This window comes from Phascolarctos cinereus, unplaced genomic scaffold (assembly GCF_003287225.1).
Source record: "Phascolarctos cinereus isolate Bilbo 61053 unplaced genomic scaffold, phaCin_HiC Scaffold_2;HRSCAF=192, whole genome shotgun sequence".
In the NCBI taxonomy this organism is placed as follows: Eukaryota; Metazoa; Chordata; class Mammalia; order Diprotodontia; family Phascolarctidae; genus Phascolarctos; species Phascolarctos cinereus.
The window spans coordinates 11,440,396-11,461,813 of record NW_027555625.1 but is presented as its reverse complement, the minus strand read 5'-3'; the positions used below and the strand labels follow the sequence as shown (position 1 = coordinate 11,461,813).

Sequence of the window (21,418 nt, the reverse complement as noted above, 5' to 3'; positions counted from 1 at the left end):
AAGATGCTCAGGGCTTGTGCAGAGGCAGAGTATACAGTTATAGAGAGGGGGTAGATAACACCTGTCTTCTGTCCTGGTCGGGTCACATCTGGAGTAATGTGCTCAGATCAATCCAGAGGCAGCTAAGTGCCTTACTGGATAGAATGCTGCATTAGGAGTGAGGGACCTGCATTCACATCCTTTTTCTGATACCAGCTTGTGGCTCTGGGCAAGTCACTTAACCCTGATCCCAGTTTCTTCCTCTATAAGGTGGAGGTGATAATAGCATCCACCTCCCAGATCTGTTTTGAGGATTAAATGAGTGAATTTATGCAAAGTGCTTTGGAAACCTTAATATGTAAAGATGAGCTATCATCATCATTTTGGAATGGGTCCCATTTCAGGAAGGACATTGGTAAGCTGAAGGGTGTCTGGAGGAGGAAGCCGGGCTGGGAAAGCTCCCAGTCCAAGCCAACAATGGCAGCTGAAGGAGCTGGCTGAGAGGAGTTGGAGGTTCATGATATAGCTTCTCTATGTATTTGAGAGATTATACTTGTTCTGCTTGGCCCCAGGGAGCAGAACCAGGGGCACCAGCACTGTCACAGGCATGGACAGGGGCATGGGGGGCTGGGGAGAGGGGTGCTGGGTTATAGAGGCAGATCTGACTTCATTAAAAGAGCTTACTAACAGGAGAAACTGTCCCAAAGAGGGCTGAGCTCCCCCTGCTTGCCATCTTCCAGCGCAGGCTGTATGAGCACTCTCCATGGTTTTTGTAGATGGGATTTAGCCAGCCTTCACCTGCCACTTGAAGGTTCATGTAGTGCTCTGCCCATGTTTTCACTTTTGATCATTGCAATAGCCATGTGGTGTATATGGCAGTGGTGATAGCGGTGGTAGTATCGATACTAGTAGCAGTGTTGTTCAGTCATTTTTCAGTTGTGTCCATTTCTCTGAGACCCCATTTGGGGTTTTCTCGGCAAAGATACTGGAGTGGTTTGCCATTTCTTTCTCTAGCTCATTTTATAGATGAGGAAACTGAGGTAATCAAGGTTAAATGACTTGCCTAGGGTCACACAGCTAGCAAGTATCTGAGGCCAGATTTAAATTCAGGTCTTCCTGACTCCAGGCCCAGGGCTTTATCCACTATGCCACCTAACTGGCTGTGCCTGTTATTATCTTCATTTTCCAGGTAAGGAAACTGAGGCTGATAGAGGTTAAGCTGTGGGTTACACTAGATGGCTGCTGGGGTGCCTTCTAAGTCTGTGACTGTACGGTTCTGGATTCTTAACTTTACAACCATGGCCAGTTTAGACTTAGCACTGGCTGGGGTCCCAGAGTACCAGGTCAGTGGGCCTAATGCCAAGAGAGAGAGGTCCTGAGCTCTGGACCTGGAAGCCAGCTAAGGTCAGTCTCTTACAGGCAGCCAGGAAAGGGAGGTTTGAGACCCATGTACTGCTCTGGAGCCTGGGGAGGCCCTGTGTCCTCAAGGTGAGATGAGTGGGTTGCCTGCTTGCTGACTAATGGAAAGGCCATATTTCCCTCCCTGACAATCATTGGATCTTCCATTTACCTCCCCCTCTGCTGCTAGTGGCTTCTGCTAAAAATTACCCTGGGTCTATTTTGTATGTACCTATAGAAAGGCCACGGGTCTCTCCAGCTAGACTGGAAGGACCTTGAGGACCAAATTTGGTTTTGCTTTTCTCTCCAGTGAATGATACCTAGTAGGGGGTTAAATGCTTGTGGATTGCTGGATTATAAATTTCGAGGTAGGGAACCTTAGCTGTGCGGTATACAGGAAGAAATGCGGGATTTGGAATTAGGCATAACCTAGCTCAGCACCTGTGTGACCCAGGGCAAATCACTCCCTGTCTCGGCTTCCTTTTCCTGACCTGTAAAATGAGGGAGTTTGTTGGGATGATCTCTGTGGTGTCAAGACTTCCAGCTCTATCTGAAGATGATTGTCCACCTTGCCTTCTCTGGCCCTCAGTTTCCTCATCTGTAAAATGAAGGGATTGGACTCGTGACTCAAGTAGGCTCCCTGTCAGCTCTAAATCTAATAATGCTAAGATCTAGTCCACTTCTTTGTGACCTAGATGAAGACTCCTCAGGGCTTGGCTTGGGGGAGGAGATGCCTGGATCCTGGCTAGTAAGTCCTCGAACCCAGGTTTCTCTGATTCCAAAGCAGATACTCTTTCTCTTACCCTGTCCAACCTCTCTCCAGAGGCTGGCCTAGCTTGTGGTGGAGAGGAAGGGCTTGGTCTTGTCCGGTTCTGGACAGACCATGCAGTTGACCTACTCTCCCCTTTCTCACCTCCAAATTGGCGCCTCTTTGAGACTTACTGCCTCCCCCTTGCCACACCATTTCCTTTGAAGCTACCTCCTCCCTCTGCCAAGCCTTTCTCTTTTTCCTCCCTTTGCCCTGCTTGCCCCCTCCCCCTACCCCGGTTGTCACTGACAGCGTCTCATCATTGCAGGGGCTAATTGCAAGCCCTGATCAGTGAGTGAAGGCAAAGCAGTTCCCATGGCGACCACAAAGAGGTGTCAAATATAAAGGAAGATGTGATAGGCTGTAATTACTTAGGCAGAGATTGATTTGTGAACTCAGGAGACTTGGAGTAAAGGGAGAGAGAGATGAAGAAGAGGTTCCCCCTCCCTGTGTCCCAACAGGTGGGGTGGGAGATTGTGGCCATCTTTCTGTCACAGAGATAAAACCAAGGGGCCCTAGCATCATTCAGCAAACTTTTGTTTAATGCAGAGTACATTGCTCTGTGTTGGAGGGTATGAGATTTTTTTTATCAATGACTTGGATAAAGGGATAAATGAGTGGCATCTTGGATTTGCAAGTAACATAGAGCTGTTAGAGTTGCTAATACCTGGGGTGGGGTTAGGATGCAAGAGATCTTGATGGTCTTGAAAATCAAGAGAGATGGCTTTTAATAAGGGCAAATGTCAATGTTCAAATTTGGATGAAAAAAAAGAGTCATCCTTCCAAGTATAAAATGAGTGAGGTCTGGCTGGACAATGGTTCATGTGAAGAGGACCCAGGGTCCTTAGTGGACATCAAGGCTATTCATTGAAGAAGCATTTTTAGGTGCTTATCATGGGCTAGCACTATGTTAGGAACTGATGATACAGAGGGGGAAAAAATGAAACTTCTGCCCCTGGGCAGGTGCTATTAGCACTGCATTAAGACAGCCCCTGTGTCCAGAGGGAGCGATATGGTGGTCTAGCTAGCCTCTGCCCTGTCCAGACCCCCTCTGCAGTCTTTGGAAGGTCATTAATAAACTCCAGATCTCTTCAGGAGTGATCAGGCTGTGGAGGGGCCTAGAGACCACCCATTCATTATTCATTAAGCACCTAGCCCATGTGCCAGACCCCATGCTAGATAGCCCTGCCTTCAAGAAGCTTGTGTTCTAATGGGGGAGACGACATGCATATACAGGTACATATAACGAAATACAGGGGTGGTTTTTTTGTTTTTTTAGAGAGGAGACCCAATTGAGTGACTGCTTGAGGGTCAGGAAAAGCCTCATGTAAGAGATTGCACTTGAGAAGGGAAGGACCTGGGGACTTGTAGCTAGAGAAAAGGCTATCTAGTGGGGCCATGATGACTGTCTATCAGCAGTGATTAGACAAGAGATCAGCCTTCCTGTGCTTGGCTCCCAAAGGCTGACTCTGACTCAGTGGGGGCAAATAGCAGTGAATCAGATCCCAGCTCATCCAAAGTCTTGGGTGACTAACTGGGCATAGAATAGATTCCTTCTCTGGCGAGGCTTTCCAGAAGGACTGGATTCTCATCAGGGATGAGTATGATGAGGTAGCTTCGGAAGGCCTTTCCTGCAGGAAGACTAGAGGCACACAGAGGTGCAGAAGTCTCTGCCCTCAGTGAATGGACTTTAATGAATGCAAATAGTCCTCTACAGGCAGCATGCAATAAATGCAGAAGAGATACAAAGCCTTCTCATTGTTCCAAGGACTGAGAGGCAGCAGTCACTTCCCAGAGGCAGTATGGTACAGTGGTTGAAGGCTTTGTCTTAGAGTCAGGAAGACCTGTGTTGAAATTCTACTTTTGATATTTACTCTTTGTAATCTGGGTAAGTCACTTAACCCAAGACTCAGTTTTCCTTCAAAAAGGAAAGAATACTTGCTGCTCTGCTTGCAAACCTGTTGTAAGGCGTAATGGCTGGAGAGAACTTCGCAAACTGCAAGGTGAGATTCCACAAATGCTACTTGTTATGAGGGGAAAAAGATTTTATTTTCCTCCTCTTGTGAAAGTTTTGATACAGGAGGGAGAGAGTATTTGAGCTGGTCTTCAAGCAGGGGCAGGGATTTTCTAGGTCCAGTGTCTGGGGGTGATGGAGGGAATGATACAGAAGGAAGGATTGGCCATTCAGAGTAGTTATGCTTGGGTGAAGCAGACGTGTGTGTGTGTGTGTGTGTGTGTGTGTGTGTGTGTGTGGTGTGTGTGTGTGTGTGTGTGTATGCGCGCGTGCAAAACAAGACCAGAGTGGGGGGGGTGGGTCACAAGGGGCTTCAGAGTCCATCTAGGCTAAGGTCCTTACTCTACATTGGTTTGTCCAAAGTCACATGGGCAGGAAGTACCAGAGGCAGGTCCTCTGATGCCCAGACCAGCGCTCTTTCCATTGTACTACAGTAATCTGAATCTCTAAGTTTAGCAAAGTAGACTGGCACCAGAATTCAGATGGCCTTGAATGATGGGCAGTTGGGAGCCATGGACAGCTGGTGAGGAGGGAACTGACAGGTGTGTTTTAGGAAAAGTAACATAGTCCTGGTGTGTGTGATGGCTTAACAGGGGTTTGGGGTAGGAATTTATTACTGCAGTTCAGAGAAGAGCTGATGAATACCTGAATGAAGGTAGTGGTAGGGAAAGGAAAGGATGAGTTCAAGAGAGAAGATGTGGGCATCAAGGGAAGAGGAGGACCCAAGGATTGCTGCAGGTTTGAGCTCTGGTAACTCAGGACTATTGGGCACAGTGCAGAGCAGAAGAAGGAGGGCTTGGTTTGTGATGGAGGAAAATGATGAGATCCATTTGGTATATATATATATATATATACATTGCGCTTCTAGTACCAGGTGAAAACATTCTGTAGTGTTTGAACATCATGACCAGGAGCCTACAAGCAATATTTGGGACACTTATCTATGTCATAATGGAAGTCATGGGAGTCGAGATGGGCCCCTTTTTTCCTAGAAATGCCCAGCAGTTTGGTAGTGGGCACAGAGAAAACAGATGGAGGTGACCCAGAATTGACCCTTAATAAGGCAGAGACTGTAGCAGAAGGTTGGAGTCGAATGATCCTAAGATGTTTCATAGATAATTATTGAAATGAATTCATCTTAACTGCCTCTGCGTGACTGGCTCCAGATGTCCATGTCTCACCCTGCCTGGAAGCTGCTCTTGGATGGAGTGTGCACAGTGCACTCCTGCTCCCCTTCCAGGTGGCCTCCTTCCCCTCCCTGCCCCATCCTCCCACTTTTGTTATGGAATCCGACCGGAGTGGATGCTCAGCACGTGCTTTTTCATTTACTCATTTATAGAGAGAGGCTGGGAAGGGAAGTTCCTGAAACCAGAAGATAGTGATGGATAGCCTAGGAAGACTAGAGGGGCAAGAATTGAGGCTGATCCAAGAATCTCAGAACTGGCAAGAACCTAGGATATCATCCAGTTCAATTTTCTCATCTTCCAGATGAGGAAACTGAGGGACATGATAGCGATAGTGATGATAATGGTAGTGATCCTTTCCCTCCACACCTCTATTCTTCCCACCTGGCAGGGTAATTGTATGTCCAGGGTTCCACAAGCAGTAAGGAATAAAAACAGGATTTGAACCCAGGACTTCGAACTTCAGGCCTAGGGCTTTTTCCTTTGTAGCATACTTTCTTTTTGAGATCAGTAGGACTGAAGTGGTTTGGTCATTGGAGGGATGTGGGATGGACTCACTGTGTTCTAATCTGAGATGCACAGAAATCTGAGTCACTGACCTTGTTTTCCAGAGATTTAAAATCTTGTTGGAAATATAGGATGAATTTAGCAAAAGAGTGATATTGTGGTAGCCTGTTCCTAACCCCCGCCCCCATCCAGAACAGTTCTGCTTATTTCCACCAGCAGTAAGAAATAGTAGATGGGGTGCTGGGCAGGAGAGTGAGGCTGAATCCAGGTGGCAGTACCTTGGAATCATCAGCACAGCAGGAATCTGAAGCTTCTGGAGGTGGAGAAGGCTCAGGGGGCCACTGGGAGGCCCTCAAAGGAAGGGGCTGTTGGCACAGCTTGCAGTGTGTGTGCAGAGAGAGAGGTCAGCTTGCCAGATCTCCTCCAGGTTAGGAAATGTGTGGTTTGGCTGAGAAATGATGATGCAGAGGGACAGCGGAGCCAAGCTGAGCTCAGTCACTGCTGTCCTGGGGTGGCATTGAGAATGAGATCAGTCACAGAGCACACTCCCCTCACCCCTTCTTGGCAAACATTAACCTGTAATAATCGCCCAGCTCCTGTAGGTGATACTCTGAGGTTTAGAAAGCCCTTTGAGTCAGAAAGTATATCAACCCCAAGTGACAGATGAGGAAACTGAGGCTCAAAGCAGTGAATTGAAGTGACCGGTCTATGTTGACACTTCCCAGGGATCCGTCAGAGCTGGGATCCATGTGTCTGCTTCAGGGTTGAAAGAATCTTGACCCCAGTCGTGCTGCCTCTGTGTCTTCACTTGTTTTAGGTCGTCCGAGTAGCACTGAAACCTCACAGAATCTGCCTGGTTTCTCAGGACTGGGGGATGGAGGTGCTCAGGGCCTGGGCCTGGCTTTGGGGTCTGGTCTCAGCCCTAGTATTTTTGTTTGAAGGGTGTGGGTGGGTGGGCAGCCTATTCAGCCTCTGAAGCTTCAGGAGTGCTGGAGCCATCAGGACTGAAGCTCTCTGGATGCCAGTCACATCCACTTCCCCAGAAGTGGCTGCCTGTCACAAAGTGTCCTGCACTAGGGAGGCTGTACACCTGGACTGCTGGTGGGAGGTGGGCTCCCCCCCCCCACTGCTTTGGGTTGGGACATCTGGGACCCCTGGCTTCAGGGGAATGAGGAGGCAGGACATGGCTGAGCAGGCAGCTCGCTCCTGGGTCCTACCACGCATCCTCTTACGACATGTGGCCTGGCAAGTCCAATTCTAAGCCGCTGAAAGCCTGGCTTGAAGGTGCCCTGCCCCCGCTTGGCAGAGCCTGCCTGGGATTGGCTCTGGCGCCTTTCCCCAGGGCCCCCCCCCACACCCCCACTGTTGGGGAGGGGAACTGAGTGGAGTGGAGCAGAGCTTAGCTGGGCCTGGCATTCACATCTGCAGTGCCTCTTGGGGGGGAGGGGCAGGGAGTTCCTGATGCCCTTATAATAAGTGGAGAGTCTGGCAAAGGGCTCCGACGAATGCACCAGTGTGTCTGCGGCGGCGGTGGCGGTGGTGGCGGTGGGGCGGGCGGTGAAGGTAGGCAGCTGGAAGGGCAAAGGGATTTGGGGGACAGCTGGAGTGGAGAAGGGACCTTCCTCTCTGAAGCCCCCAGGGGCCTGGGAATTAAAGCAGAAAAAAAAAAGAGGAAGGAAAACAAGCTCCTTCAACAATGGCAATGGAAGCAGGAGAGTGGTGGGAGGGAGCTGGGGGGGGTGGCTGCGGAAAGCTGGCCCCCTTTCCCTTCCTTGCTTCAGACTCCGCCCCCACAGAGCTGCCTGGGCCGCCCTGCTGGTTCCCTTTCCCCAGCTCTGGTGGGAGCGTCAACAATGCTTCTGTGGGGGAGATGTCTACTTGTCTCATTCCTCTGTTCTCCTGGACTCTCCTGCAGGTGGAGATAAAGCCGGTTGACGGGGCCGCTGCTGAGCCTTGGGGACAAGCCACCGCCGTGGCGGTCAAGGTACTTTGGCGCCGGAGGTCACAGAGCTCTTGGGGAATGGGGAATGGGTGCCTTGGGCTGGGGGACCCTGGTTGGCCTAGTGACAAGAAAGAAGCCAGCCTGTGGACTGGCGACCTGGCATCCCTGGCCCTCCCTGGTTCTATGTTTGTGTGTTACCAAGGACCTCCAAGACTGGGAGCTGTGTGCATGCACGAACCGCCTGGGCAGGCTTTCATTTCACGTTCCCCGGTGGAGGGGTTTTCAGGTGGGAGTTGTGGTTTAATTTGTTGTAGTGTTTTCAGAATGACACCCCTCCCCCTCCTCCCTCTGCCCCCCCCCTTGCTGCTGTGGGTTTTCACCCAATCAGCAGAAATCCCCAGAGAGGGGAGGGGGTGGAAAGTGAGGTGGAGAGGAGGAGAGCCAGGCTCCCCGAGGGAGCCTGAAGAAGGAGGCATGATATCATTGCTCATGCTGTGGTCACCATGGTGATGGCTGTCATGCTGGGGCAGTGGGAGGGATGACGAGCTTTGGGTGGAGTGGTGACGTCATGCCAGAGCGTGCGTGGTGCTGCCCCTGCCACCTTTGGGGTTTGGGACCTGCGGGCACCATGTGGAACTTGCCGGATATGGAGCTGAGGGAGGCCCCGAAGTGGGGAAAGACAGGGACTTTCCTGGCCAGGCAGACTTTAGTGCAGGTGAGATGGCAGAGGAGATATTGGGGGGAGTTCAAAAGCAAAGGGTGCTGTGGGTGGGGAGGAGCCGGCTGATCCTGCTTCCCCAGACTCCCCCCCCCCCAGTTGTCAGGTTCCTGTTACAACTTTCAAATGTGCCCTTTATTTCGCTGCCTCTGAGGAAAAACAAAAAAGGCTCCCCAAACTCCCAAGAGTGGCCCAGTTGAAGGCCTGGGCTAGCAGATGTGGGGAGAGGGAGAGGGGCACCGAATGGTGGACTTCCTCCTTCCCTTACAATGTTTGGGAACTCTTGCTTCTTTTTTCATAATCTGTAAAATGGGGATTATATATTTTCTCTGAAGTGATTTAATACGCTGGATCCCTCCCCACCCCTCTCAAGCCTAGGGTCCTCACTCGGGGCCTGGCATAGAACTGAAGTGTTAAAGCTAGAGAGTATAGTGTAGCTTGTCTGGCCTTAGCCCCCTGGTTTTGTACATGAGGAAACTTAATGCCCAGAGATGGCAAAGGACTAGTCCAAGGTCACATAGTAAGTGAGACAGTTAACTCTGAAATCCAAGTCTTCTGCCTCTAAGCCCAGTGTTTTGAAGGGGGTGGAGGTGATTGTCAACCCTACCATGGAGCTTGAGTTGCTGTTCACCTCTCTCACCCCCAGTTCCTTCCACTGGAACCCCTCCCTGGGAGGCTGGAACCTTTGAGGAGGATAGTGGAGGGTGGGGGTGGCTGTCAGTTTTGTAAGAATTGAGGTTTGAAAAAGGGCCAAGTTCTCGGTTGCTTCTCCTTGAGAGCAGGGACTGTTTTCACTTGCATTATATTGTCCAATTGTATTTGTAGAGCTTAGGACAGTGCTTTGCACATGGTAAGCACTAAATAAATGTTTTTATTTTTTTTTAATTAATTCATTCATTCATTGACCTGAAATGTAGGACCTCTGCTTTGAGAACCCCAGGTTCCATACCCATTGAGCCATGATGTTCTCTGCTCATCTGTACTCATGGGCAGGCTTGTCCCTGATTGGTTGAGCTGCTCTGCCTTGTCCTGCCTTGGCCCATCCCACTGAGGGCATGCTACCAGTAGGTGTCTGCCCATATGAGGGTGTGAGTTGAGGACATAGTGATGGGAGTTTTAAGGAGGGATGATGTTCTCTGGATTTCATCCTTGGGGAGCAGAGTTCTGCAGACTCCCTTTTTGTATCCTCAACCCCAGCACCCAAGGTGCTCTCTCTCCTCTCGGGAGTGGCTCCTGGCCAAAGAGTGGACAGAACCAGGCAACACTCACTGAGGTCCCTTAGCTGAGGAAGCCTCTGACAGGGTTGAGAGTAGAGGCTGTGGCTCATGTTGACAGAGTGGAGCAAGTGGGGAGGCCAGGAGTGAGGAGGCAGGCAGAAGGTTTGTAATTTGGGAAAGTTGCCTGGTGAGAATGAGAGCAGGTTGTGGGTCACAGCTGGCCTTGTTTATGTGTTGGGGCCACATGTGTTTTGCCTTTTCCAGAATTGAATTCCCTCATAAACACCTTGATGAAGGGCATTGACACCCTGGAGTGAATCCAGACCAGGGCAATCAGAAGGGGACACGAATGTGTTGAGACAAGTTACAGGAGGTGGTGGGGGTGGAAAATGGACATATGGAGGCTGAAGAAGAGAAGATTCAGATGTGATCATTGAATCAAAGTATCTGAAGGGCTGTCTTGTGGAGGTGGGCTTAGGACCAGGAGTGGTGGGAGGAGACAGAGGCTGATTGAGCTTGCTGAAAGCTATTCCACTTGTCCCGAGGTGGGATGGCTGCTGGGAACCTCCAGTGCATACTCTGAGGTGTTGTGGTGGAAGGTCCAGGTTGGATCAGCTAGCCTTTGTTGGGATGATTCCTTAACCCTCGGAGTTCCCTTACTCAGTGGGGCACACTGTACTCCGAACACATACAACCTGATACGACCAAAGCCAGAAATACTGACGCCTCTGCCCAGAGATTTTACTGTCCTCTTTCCACATCCACAGACCACAGGGAAAGGAAAAGGAATCAACTTGGGGTGTAAGCCTCTTCCCAAGCGTGCTCTTGGCACAGTGGAAATCTTTCCTCCGTAGTTCCTCCAGAATTCACTTCTAGTCACTGACAGACCTTTTCAGGACAGCCACCATTCCCAAGGGAACAGAGCAGTGTTCAAGGAGCCCTGGACTCAGTCTCGGCATCCAGTCCCACAGCTGCTACCCTACTTATTGTGTGACCTTGAACATACCATTTCCCTTTACTTGGCCTATGTTTCCTTTTCTGCAAATTGAGGGGGTTGGATGACACAGTATCCCAGCTTGGGTCACAAAGGGAAAGTGTGTGAGTGTGGGGGAGGGAGAGGAGAGCTTGCTCTTCCACTTGACTCAGAAGGGAAGGAACGTGGGACAGACACCCACATGTGCTGGTGGTGGTGGTGGCAGCGATGGCAGCCGTGATGGCATGATGGCTTGGCCCTCCCCTAGGGGAGGGCACCTGCCAGCCGGGGCCTTCCCTCTGCTCAGCTCTCTTGCAGCAGAGGGGGAGGGGAAACTCTTGGCACAGCAGGCATGTGCTCAGCTCAGGTTGGCCCCATTCCCTGGTGCAGCTTCCACCAATGAGCTGGGCTCTCCAGCAAGTCTGAAGATGCTTGTCAGGGCATGTGGCCATGTTCTGTGGCCCATGATCATGGTCCCCATCTGTGTCAGACCGGGCTGACAGTTAGAGGGGTCTCTGGTGGACTCACTGGCCGTCTCTGCAAACACATGTCAAGGAGACATCGTTGCATTCATTGTACTTGTGTCCTGGTACCCAGCACATAGTAGGTGCTTACTAAATCCTCAGTTGGTTAGTTAATCCCTGAATCACAACCATTGGGCAACTGCATGCTGTCCATCCATAATAGGGTTGGGGCTGCTCCCTGATCAGGCCAGATTGGGTGAGAGAGGCTCTATTGAGATTCCTGGCTCCCAGTATGCCGTGGTCCTGGGAAGGATGTGAGTCTCTCTCTCTTTTTTTTTTTTTTGCTTGGTGGGCTGGGTCCATCTCTGATGCCTGCTGGGAACATGCCTGAGTTCACTGAAATCCCCTTCCTGAGAGGTGGTTGTCCTTGTCCTCTTGGCACTGATTGGGAATGGGGGTAGGGCACCACCCCATTGGGAGAGCCCCAAGCAGTTACATGGTACTCCCCATGTCTGTTGCCTCCCATTCTTCCTCCTCCACACTGACCCCAGATTGGCTGAGAGCCGCCTGAGGCAATTTTGGGACTTTGCCCAGGATTCCTGCCCTGGCCAAGTCTCCCCTCCCCACATCTGAAAAAAAATGCCCTCCTACTGCTGATCTTTGCTTTCCACCCACCCCCACCCTCACCAGTGTCTTCTTGTCTGCCTACTTCCCTCTCTGACTTGGCAGCCAGCATCCATGTCTGTGTGATTCCAGCTCGACCAGGCTGCACGTGGTGGGGAGGTTTACAAACACTGCTGAGGCAGCTAGCAGTAGGGGGAGTGAGTCATCTCTCCCTCACCCTCCCCTTCTCCTCCCCTCAGCTCTGAGAGAGAGAGAGAGAGAGAGAGAGAGAGAGAGAGAGAGAGAGAGAGAGAGAGAGAGAAAGAAAGAAAATAACCAGGTCATGGAAGACAGAAGCAACGGGCCATCCCTGAGCAAGGCACCTTGGTCAAATTACTTCTTTGTAGTGGTCCTATTGCCTCTTCTGTAAATATGAGGATTGGAGTCTATGGCTTCCCTTGCAGCTTGGGACAGGAAGGGAATATTTGTGTGTGTGTGTATATGTGTACTTGTACATATCCATGTACATGAGTGCACTATGGGACTTGAGTCATCATCAGAGGCATCTTACTAATTTCAAAGAGATTGCAAAAGCTTACTTAGAATGGATCTATTGGAATGGGTTGAGCCTACTTTCACCAAGACCCACAGAAAGGAAAGAAAGTTGGTGCATAATTGGGCTGGCTATACTGGGCCCTGGACTCCTCTTGGCACTTGGGGTCTATTCAGGGTTCTGCCACTCTGATGAGTCACTCTGTGACCTTGTTTGTGCTGCTTTCTTCACTGCTCTTGACCCTAAGTCATTCTTCTCTAGGATGAGGAGGTTGGACCAGATGAACTCTTAGGTCTATCTGGCCCTTCAATTTCTGAGAATGCCAACATTCATGAGTTAGAAGGGCTACTGGGACTATTGTGGTGTAGTGAGCATTGGATTTCAGTTTAGAACCTGGGTTCAAATCCTAACTGTCACTTCCTACCTGTGTGACCTGGAGCAAATTACTAGACTGGGGGTGAGGAACTTGTCGCCCTCTTGGTCCTCAAGTGGGGCCCTTTGCCTGAATCGAAACTTCACGGAAGAAATATCCTTAATAAAAGGATTTGTTCTATAAAACTTGGACTCGGTCAAAAGGTTGCACCCAAGGACCTAGAAGGCCACATGTGGCCTCAAGGTCACAGGTTCCCTGCCCCTGAGCTACACCTTTCTGAGCCTCTTTCCTTATGTGGGATTAAGCAGTTGTATCAAACTCTAATGGAAACATCCTCTGGGCTCCATGTTAACCTGGAAAACACCAAAATAAAATGATCTGCCATCTCTGTTTTATTGTATTTTTATTTCATTAAATGTTCCTCAGTTATGTTTTAATCTGTTTGGTCCACACTTAGGAAAAATATTGGAGTTAGAGTCAGAAAGCCTGAGTTCAGATGCTTCTTTAGAAATTTGCTAGCTTGCGTCACAGTCACTTGATGGCTCTCAGCCTCAGTATCCTCATCTGTAAAATGGGGATGAGAAGAATACCTCCCAGGGTTGTTGGGAAGATCAAACAAGGCTCTGTATAAAACACTTGGCAAACCTTAAATCACTTCATAAATGCTAGTTATTACTGGAGAAGGAAAAGTGGCAAGTGTTGTTCCGTTCACAGCACAAGAGCGTGAGCAGTGACAGGCAGTACTCTGTAGTCAGGAGAGGTGCTTTCTGAGTGTGGGGTCAGGGAGAACCTAGATAATTAACACCACTGGATCCATTATTGGGCTCAATGGTTATTACTCCTACTGTTCAAATCTTTTTCTGTTAGCAAGCCAAATAGCCTGGTGTGAATTTCACCTCCTTGGATTTCTCTGGGCCCTGCTTCTGGGTGAGGTGATGAAATCTCTAACTGGTGTGTGGGTGGGTGGCTGGGGGAATGGGGAAAGGGGAGAGCCATTGCTGAACGATTAATAGCCAACTCTGCTGGTGGGGAGGGGAATGAGAGCTCCTTCCCTGAAGTCTTCACAGACTCAAATATGGTGGGAAGCAATAAGCTTCTGTTGGACAGGTGGGGTCACCCTCTGTCCCAGAATCTTCAAATTGGAGGGATACCTGGCCAAGAAGCCCCAGTAGAATATTACCCAGAAATCAACATGCAGCCTTTGAAGGCCTCCGGTGAAAGGGAACTGACTCATGCCCAATTAAGGCAATCCCTTCCACTTGCAGATAGCTCTAATTGTTGGCATGTTTTAAGCTGAAACCCCCCTGGGCCTGAGAAGAAATAGTTTGTTCCAGGTCATCTTCCTGGTACTCAGAGATAGCTATCATGTCCTGACTTCCCCACCCCCACCCCCCAACACCTCCCAAACCATCTTTGCTCCAGGCTAAACATTCAAGGTTCTTTCAGCTAATCCGCATGTGCACTGATTTGGAGGCCATTCCATTCTGGGTACCCTCTTGGGTACACATAATTGTTGTTTCGCAAACGTGTGGAGTCCAGGCCTAAGCACAGTCCCCTAGATGTGTCCCATAGACTTGCAAACTGAGTACGGAGGAGCCAGCACCTCCTGAGAGGATACTTTGTCTCCTTGAAAGCAAGCTAAGCTCAGATGGGGTTTTTGGGTACCAATGTCTCTTGATCCATTGAGCTTGGCAGCCATGAACACCCCTGGATCGTTACAAGGAGGGTGCCTCAGCCATACTTCCCTTGTCGTGGACTTCAAAGTGGGGTCTGTTAACAAGAAGACCTGCCATGCATCTCACTTGAATTTCGTCTTCTAAAGTTGACTTTCCCATTTGAGGAGGCTCCATAAGCAGTTTTGCAGCAGTGAAAGGGAAGGCAGGGAATGGCAGCATTTCTTCTTGCCACACACACCTCCCCCCCTTAGTAAAGCTGACATTTTTTAATTTTTTTAATTTAATTTAATTTTTTAATTTATGGAATAAAAAAAGCATTTCTACAACAGTACAATAAAAAAAGGTGATTGCACATGAAACTGCAAATCTATACACAACTTGCCATTCCTTTCAAGTATACAACAAAATTATCACGTAAATTTCTTTTTTCCCTTTTTTTCTTTCCTTTCCCCCCTTTCTTCCCCCCACCTAAGATGGCTACTATTAGACACAAATAGGGTGTGTGTGTGTGTGTGTGTGTAAAATCTATACATACTTCTATTTATCAGTTCTTTCTCTGGATGCAGGTAATCTTTCTTCATATGTCCTTTATTGCTAATTTGGGTATTTATAATAGACAATGTATTTGCTCAAAGCCATTCTTAAAACAATATAACTGTTACTCTCGGTTCTGGTCATTTCACTCTTCATTTTTCCTGTAAGTCCGTTCATGTTTTTTTTAAGATCGTTGAGCTCATCATTTCTCATTGCACAGTAGTATTCCGTCACAATCATTTACCACAACTTGTTCAGTCATTCCCCCATAGATGGGCATCCCTGCAGTTTCCAGTTCTTGGCCACCACAAAGAGAGCTGCTACAAATATTTAGAGCTGTCCTTCCGTTGCCAGTGTCCATCATGGTGCTCCGCGTGTAACAGGCAATTTGAATGTGTTGAATGAAGGAGATTCTAGGAGCCATTGTGCCTACTGTCCATGGACTGGAGCACACTCACCTTGTTTCTTTCACACCCCCCTCCAACCCTGCAATTTGGCTTGGGCCTTTTGGAGGCCCTGAAAAGGTGTGGGTGGGTTTTGAGAGATTCCTTCACTCTGAAACAGATGGAGTGTTCTGATTTCCAGCCTCCTGCCATCCCTTTCTTTGACCCTCCCTCCCTTCTCTCCCTGAATGACTTTTACGGGAGGAGGAGACTTGACCAAGATCCAGCTGGAGAGAAATTCTTAGTTCCTTCCCACAAGGCACAGTCTCCTCCTGCCCCCTCTGAGTGGGCAGAACCCAAGACTGAAAGGGGAAGGGAGAGTGTCTGTGTAAGCCCCAGCATCTAGCCGGTGGCTGAGTTATCTGAGGCTGGAGCAGGGTACGCAGGAGCAGAATGCTGCTTGCTATATGATATTAGAGGGCGGAGCTAAGGCCCTTCCAGCCCATTTCTTATACCTCCTGTCAACTGATGGCTGAGCCGGAGGGCACCAACAAGAACATGTAATCCAACCCCTTCAGTTAATTTTTTTAGTTTAATTTTTAAAAACAAAAAATTTTAAAAACAAAACAATCATTTCCAATTACCCCTATTCCCTCCTCCCCAGGAAGAATTAAGCCATCCATTGTAACAAAGCTATTAATCAAAACCACATAATATAGTGACTGAATATGACAAGGTATGCACCATTCTGCTCCAGTATCTCCCTCCCTCCCCATACCTTATTTGCCAATTGGAAAGGCAAACATGCCTCATTTCAGGGTTGTGAGGCTCGGTTTGTGTGGTACTTAGCATAGTGCCTGGAAAACCATAGGTGCTTAATAAATGCTTATTCCCTTCCCATCTGTTCTCCAGGACCATTATTGATATTTTAGTTAGATTGGAGTTTCAGTTTAATTTTGGCTGTCACCATCTAGACTGTTTCTCGGACTTTGCTTCCTTTCACTCTGTATCTGTCATGCAATTTTCCCCACATCCCTCTGAATTCCAAATTCCTCATTATTGCTTACAATACCATAATCGTCTGTAGTCCCTTCGCCTCCCCCTCTTATAGTATGCTTAGTACTTATTTTCTCCCGGTTTTGTTATGCACGTGCTTATCTCCCCTGACAAAATGGAAATTTGTTGAGGGCAGGTACTGTTTCATTGTCTTTGTAGTGCCAGGGTCTTGCACAGTGCCTGACCCTGTACTAAGAATTTAATAACTGCTTACTGAATGGTCAAATTCATATACCAAACCTTAGTTTGCCATTCTGCAATCAGTTCAGCCCCTTAATTGGAAAGATTGCATCCCAGAGACAGGAAGAGACTTTGTCCAAATCGTCAATTGGGGGCAGTGCCAGAATCAGAATTTTAGTCTAGTCAGAGGCTATGGTGGATGGATGGATAGATAGATGGGATGGATGGATGAACAGATGGATAGAATGATAGAACTTTTAGTAAGTACTTATCTTGGGCTAGGAATTGTGCTAAGCAATGGGGATTCAAATGTAAGCAAAAACAAGGACAGTGCCTGTCATTATGTTAGAATGGGGGGAAATAATACCTGAAGGGGAGTGTGTGGTTTCATGGTTTAGAGCTGATTTTCTGGAAGTGAGGCTAAGACTTAATTGGGGCAGGGCAAGGATGAACGTTCACCTGTGAGAGTCAAGGGTGGTTCCTGGGAGCAGAGTCCCAAAAGCTTGTTTGCTCTTTGTTCTGGGAGTTGGTGTTCTTGAGCGTCGTTCGACGACGTTAAGGCACTTGGGAGAAGCAACGTGGATTGGATACTGAGTGATAGAGGGAGAAGTGTTTGAAGTGACTCCATTTATGGTCTCCAGGGAAGGAGATTGGAAGAATGATGGTGCTGCTGAGAGAAATGGGCTGGCTGGGAAGGGAAGCAAGCACATTTTAAGGCCAAGTTTATATGAGGTCAGCTTTGGACTTGGCAGATGTAAGGTGACACGAGGACATCCATGTGAGCTCTGCCAGTAGGGATTGGGCCATTCTTTGTAGTTGTATCCTTATTGCCTGGCACATAGTAGGTGCTTCATAAATACCTATTAGAATTTACATCTGGAAGGGACCTCAGATTTACTCATTTTATGTATGAGGAAACTGAGGTTGAGAGAGGGAGGGACTTGCCCAAGGTCATCCAATCAGAGCGAGGCTGGGAAGCCAGGCCTTTGGACTAGTGCTTGTTCTCCTCAGCAACTTTGTCTAAGGTCTGACCCTGTAGTTCAGGGCAGGGCAGAAGTCTGTCAGCTTTGGTCTTCTGGGTAGGCCACCCTTAGAAGACTGGATTCCCTTCTGGGCAGGACATCTTAGAAAGGCCTCAGAGCAGCTGGAAGCAGCCCAAGATGGGGAGGGGTGTTGGAGAGCCTAGCACAGGATGATGGGCCCCAGTGTTGCCACTGGGTGGTCTTTGATCCTGTACTTCTGCTAACTGGCTGGCTTACTTTAAGCTGCAAGGTTCTCTGATAACCCAGGGGAAATCCAGTAAATATTCATGACATGCTGCCTGTGTGCAACCCCTGTGGCAGTGTGCCGGGAGTCAGGACCTCCAGCATTCAGCTCCCATCACTGAAGCTTTAGAATTGGGTGACTACTGGCAAGTCCCTTCATCTCTCTGGGCTTCTGACAGACTGATAAGCTGGGGACAGGTCATACAGTGGGCTTCCACACTGTTGCAATGTCTTGCTGCCTCCTGCCCAGTACTGAGCACAGGTGCAGGGAGGTTGGGGTGCAAAGCTGATCATATGATCACAGCATCATTGACAGTTTTGGAAGGGTCCACAGAGGCAATCAATTCTAGTGCCTTCATTATACAAAATGGAGAAACTGAGGCACAAAGTAGTGAAATGACTTACCCAGGGTCACACAGGTAGTAACTGACTATGGCAGGATTTGAATCCATGTCTTTCTGACTCCAAATCCAGGGCCCTATCCACCATGCCATTCTGCATTACCTGGTGTCTATTATTTAAATCAAAGGTTCTTACTGTGTTGGAAGACTTTGGGCAGTCTGGTGAAGCCTCTATATGCCTTCTCAGAAGAATGTGTTTAAATATAACAAAAAAGGCCCATATAATTACAAAGGAAATGATGGTGAAAATACAGTTGTCAAAATTTCTTTTTAAAAAAGAACACAGGTCCAAGGGCTATAGGTTAAGAACTCTTGACTCAGTATATAGTGTCTTCCTCCCTTGAACTCACAGTCTTTGGGATATAAAGCACAAGCCAAGACAATCACGGCTCACGTTGGTAAAGTGATTCAGTATTGTCAAGTACCTTATGGCCTTTGTCCATTAGGTCCTCACAACAACCTTGGCAGGTGTTTGCTGTTTGGTGGTGAGTTGTTTTCAGTCATGTTTGGCTCTTCATGACCCCACTTGGGGTTTTCTTGTCAGAGAAAATCACTGGAGTGGTTTGCCATTTCCTTGTCCAGCAAACAGAGTTGAGTGATTTGCCGGGGTCCCACAGCTAATAAGTGTCTGAGGCTGGATTTAAACTCAGGCTCTTCTGACTCTAGGCCCCAGGGCTCTAGCCACTCGGACCTGCTTCAGTTCGCTTTAGCAGTATTACATGGCAAGAGTCTCAGGGCTGAAATTAACGACACACGTGATCAGTCAAGGTAGCTTCCTGGAAGGGGTGACTTTTAAGCTGATCATTAAAGGATGGGTAGAAACTCACCCAGTGAGAAAGGATGAAACGAATGCTCCCTCACCACTCTGCTTATGCTTTAGGTCCCAAAGTGCTCTCCAAAGTGGGATGCTTGGGGGTTTTGGAGAAGGGGCTGAAAGGAGGGGCTGTGGTTCTGCCCTTGGATGGTCTCATGCCCGGGCCAAGTACACAGGTTCTGTTCACATACTGCACTCCTGACCTTTTTTTGGTCGGGTTTTTCAGCATGCTCTTCTTCTGTTGGCACAGATACCTACCTTGTAGACTTTGACAGTTTTCCTACATCGTTATGGCCAAAGAACTTCATGCATCCCACTATGTGGTCTCTTGGCATTAAGCTAGCCTAGGTCTTGAATGACATAGGTGGTCTATCATGGCCCAGACTCCAAGCTTTACAGCTTGGATAGGACCTTTCAGAGCATCCGCTCTCCTGGCACAGCTTTAGAGGATATATCATGACAAGAAGTGTGGGGGCCAGGGAGGCTTTAGGTGGAAGTGTGGAACCCCCGTGACTGGCGTATAGGTGCTTGAAAGAAGCTGCCCAGTGATTTCATTGTTGAGCCCAATTGGATATTGGTACTTTCCTGCCCTTCTTCCCTCATTGCCTTAGGCACTCAAATGATTAATCTTCACCTCATCTACAGCACCTGAGATAATTGAAAAACAACCTGCCTCCTCCTCATTGTTGGCATATCTTTTGCACTTTCCCTCCCCTCGTGGGGGAAACAGGAGTGAGATGCTTCCTTTTCTGGTCCTGCCAGTCTCAGAGAACTCTTTGGATTCCCGCTTCCCCCTCTTTGGGGGTTCTTGCTTTCCCTCCCTGGGAGGGGGAGGGGATGGGGGTGGGGGAGAAATTTGGTCCTTGACTTGGAGAGCAGATGGAGTTAGGTGGCAAGGCACACAATTGGTTCTGCGTTAGTTCCCTGTCCCTACATCACCTGGCGCCTCCGCTCTTCCAGTCTCCCTGCTTCCCACCTCACTCTCAAACTGATTTTTTTCCCACCTCCCTGCTGATCTCATTGCTGAAGGAGAGGAAGTGGGGGAACCGGGAGACTAATCTGTTCCTGTTGGGGACTTTGGACTGCAGCCAGAAGAGCAGTGAAAGCCAAGCTCGTCTGAGCAGCTCTGAGGGAGAATCTCGTCTGGCTCCTCTGCCCACTTTCCTTCCTCACCTTCCCCTCCCCACTGTGATCTTTCTCCCTGTGGGAGCCTGAGCCAGCTGAGAGGGTGCCCTCAACTCTCTCCCAGGCTGTGCCTTCTCTCGGCTAGACAGACAGATGGAAGGAGCTTGTCTCACATAATAATGTGCTTTGTTGTCCTGTAACTGAAGCTTAGGACTGAGCCCTGAAGAGGCTCAGAAGGGAGGGTGCATTGGGCAGTAGGGCTGGGGGCTGGGCAGCCTGCTGACATATGCCTTTATTGAGCTGGTGGCAGCCTGGCATCGTGACCTTGGGTCTTATCCAGGATTCCCAGGACTTCTCCTTCCTGTCTTTCTCCTTTCCCCCTCCCCATGTCACACCAGTAGGCACTATGACTCAGACTTGAGCCTGAACTCACCCAAGGCCCCCACCCTGAGTCCGCCCAGCAAAGAGCTTCTGTAATGCCTCCAGAAGGCACCATAGGGAACCTGAAACCAGCCCTTCCCCCAGTCTCCCATTCCGTATCTCTGGTCACACCCAGCTGTATAACTGGAGGTGCAGCTGTTTACTGTGCGTCTGGAGATCTTGGGAGCAAGGAAGGCAGGGGTCTATATAGAGAAGGGAAGAGGGGAAGTGGAGATCCGGGCATATTTTGTATGTGTGTCAGGCAAGGGTTGGAGAAGCTAAAGGGATATCCTTAAGTCAAGGATCCTTGAACTTGGCTGGGGGGAAAAGTATACCTTTGTACAAAAGGGAAAGCTTTGGTTCCCTTCGTAATCTTCTGTGTTTTATTTTATGCATTTAAAAACCTTCTGACTAGGGGCAGGCAGCATTCAGCAGACTGCCAGGGTCCGTGGTGCAAGCCAGATTCAGGGCCCCTGCTTCAGGGGATCTTGGGGAAGGCAATCTAACTTTGGAGACACTCTCAGGCTGCCTATCCTGGGAACTCTAACTAGAACACTCTGCCCTTGTCCAGGGTCCTGTCCAGCAGGCACTGCCGCTTCCCTGCCGGCCTGCTAGCCTCAAACTACTCTGGATGCCAGTCACACTTCAGGTCTTCAGGCAGGTGTGGCCAGTAGTACAGCTTTTTTCCTGCGAAGGCTGGGGGAAAGGAGTAGTGCCCCCACGAGGGGCATCTCCCTATCAAAGAAACGCACATTCCTCCCTGGGACTCCCTCTCTACTGCACAGGCCAGGGACCTTAGAGGCTCCATCTTTGCCCTGGGGCTGCTTTTCA

The 21,418-nt window shown here is 49.1% G+C and overlaps 1 protein-coding gene across 2 annotated transcripts in view; it reads left to right on the top strand.

Moving 5' to 3' along the window:
- Positions 1–21,418, top strand: part of TET3 (tet methylcytosine dioxygenase 3) — a 138,042-nt gene that overhangs the window by 22,266 nt on the left and 94,358 nt on the right. For both annotated transcript variants that reach the window (XM_021007732.2, XM_021007731.2), the window contains one exon: positions 7,806–7,874. In XM_021007732.2, coding sequence (XP_020863391.1) covers positions 7,806–7,874 — 69 coding nt within the window. The remainder of the gene's footprint in view (positions 1–7,805; positions 7,875–21,418) is intronic.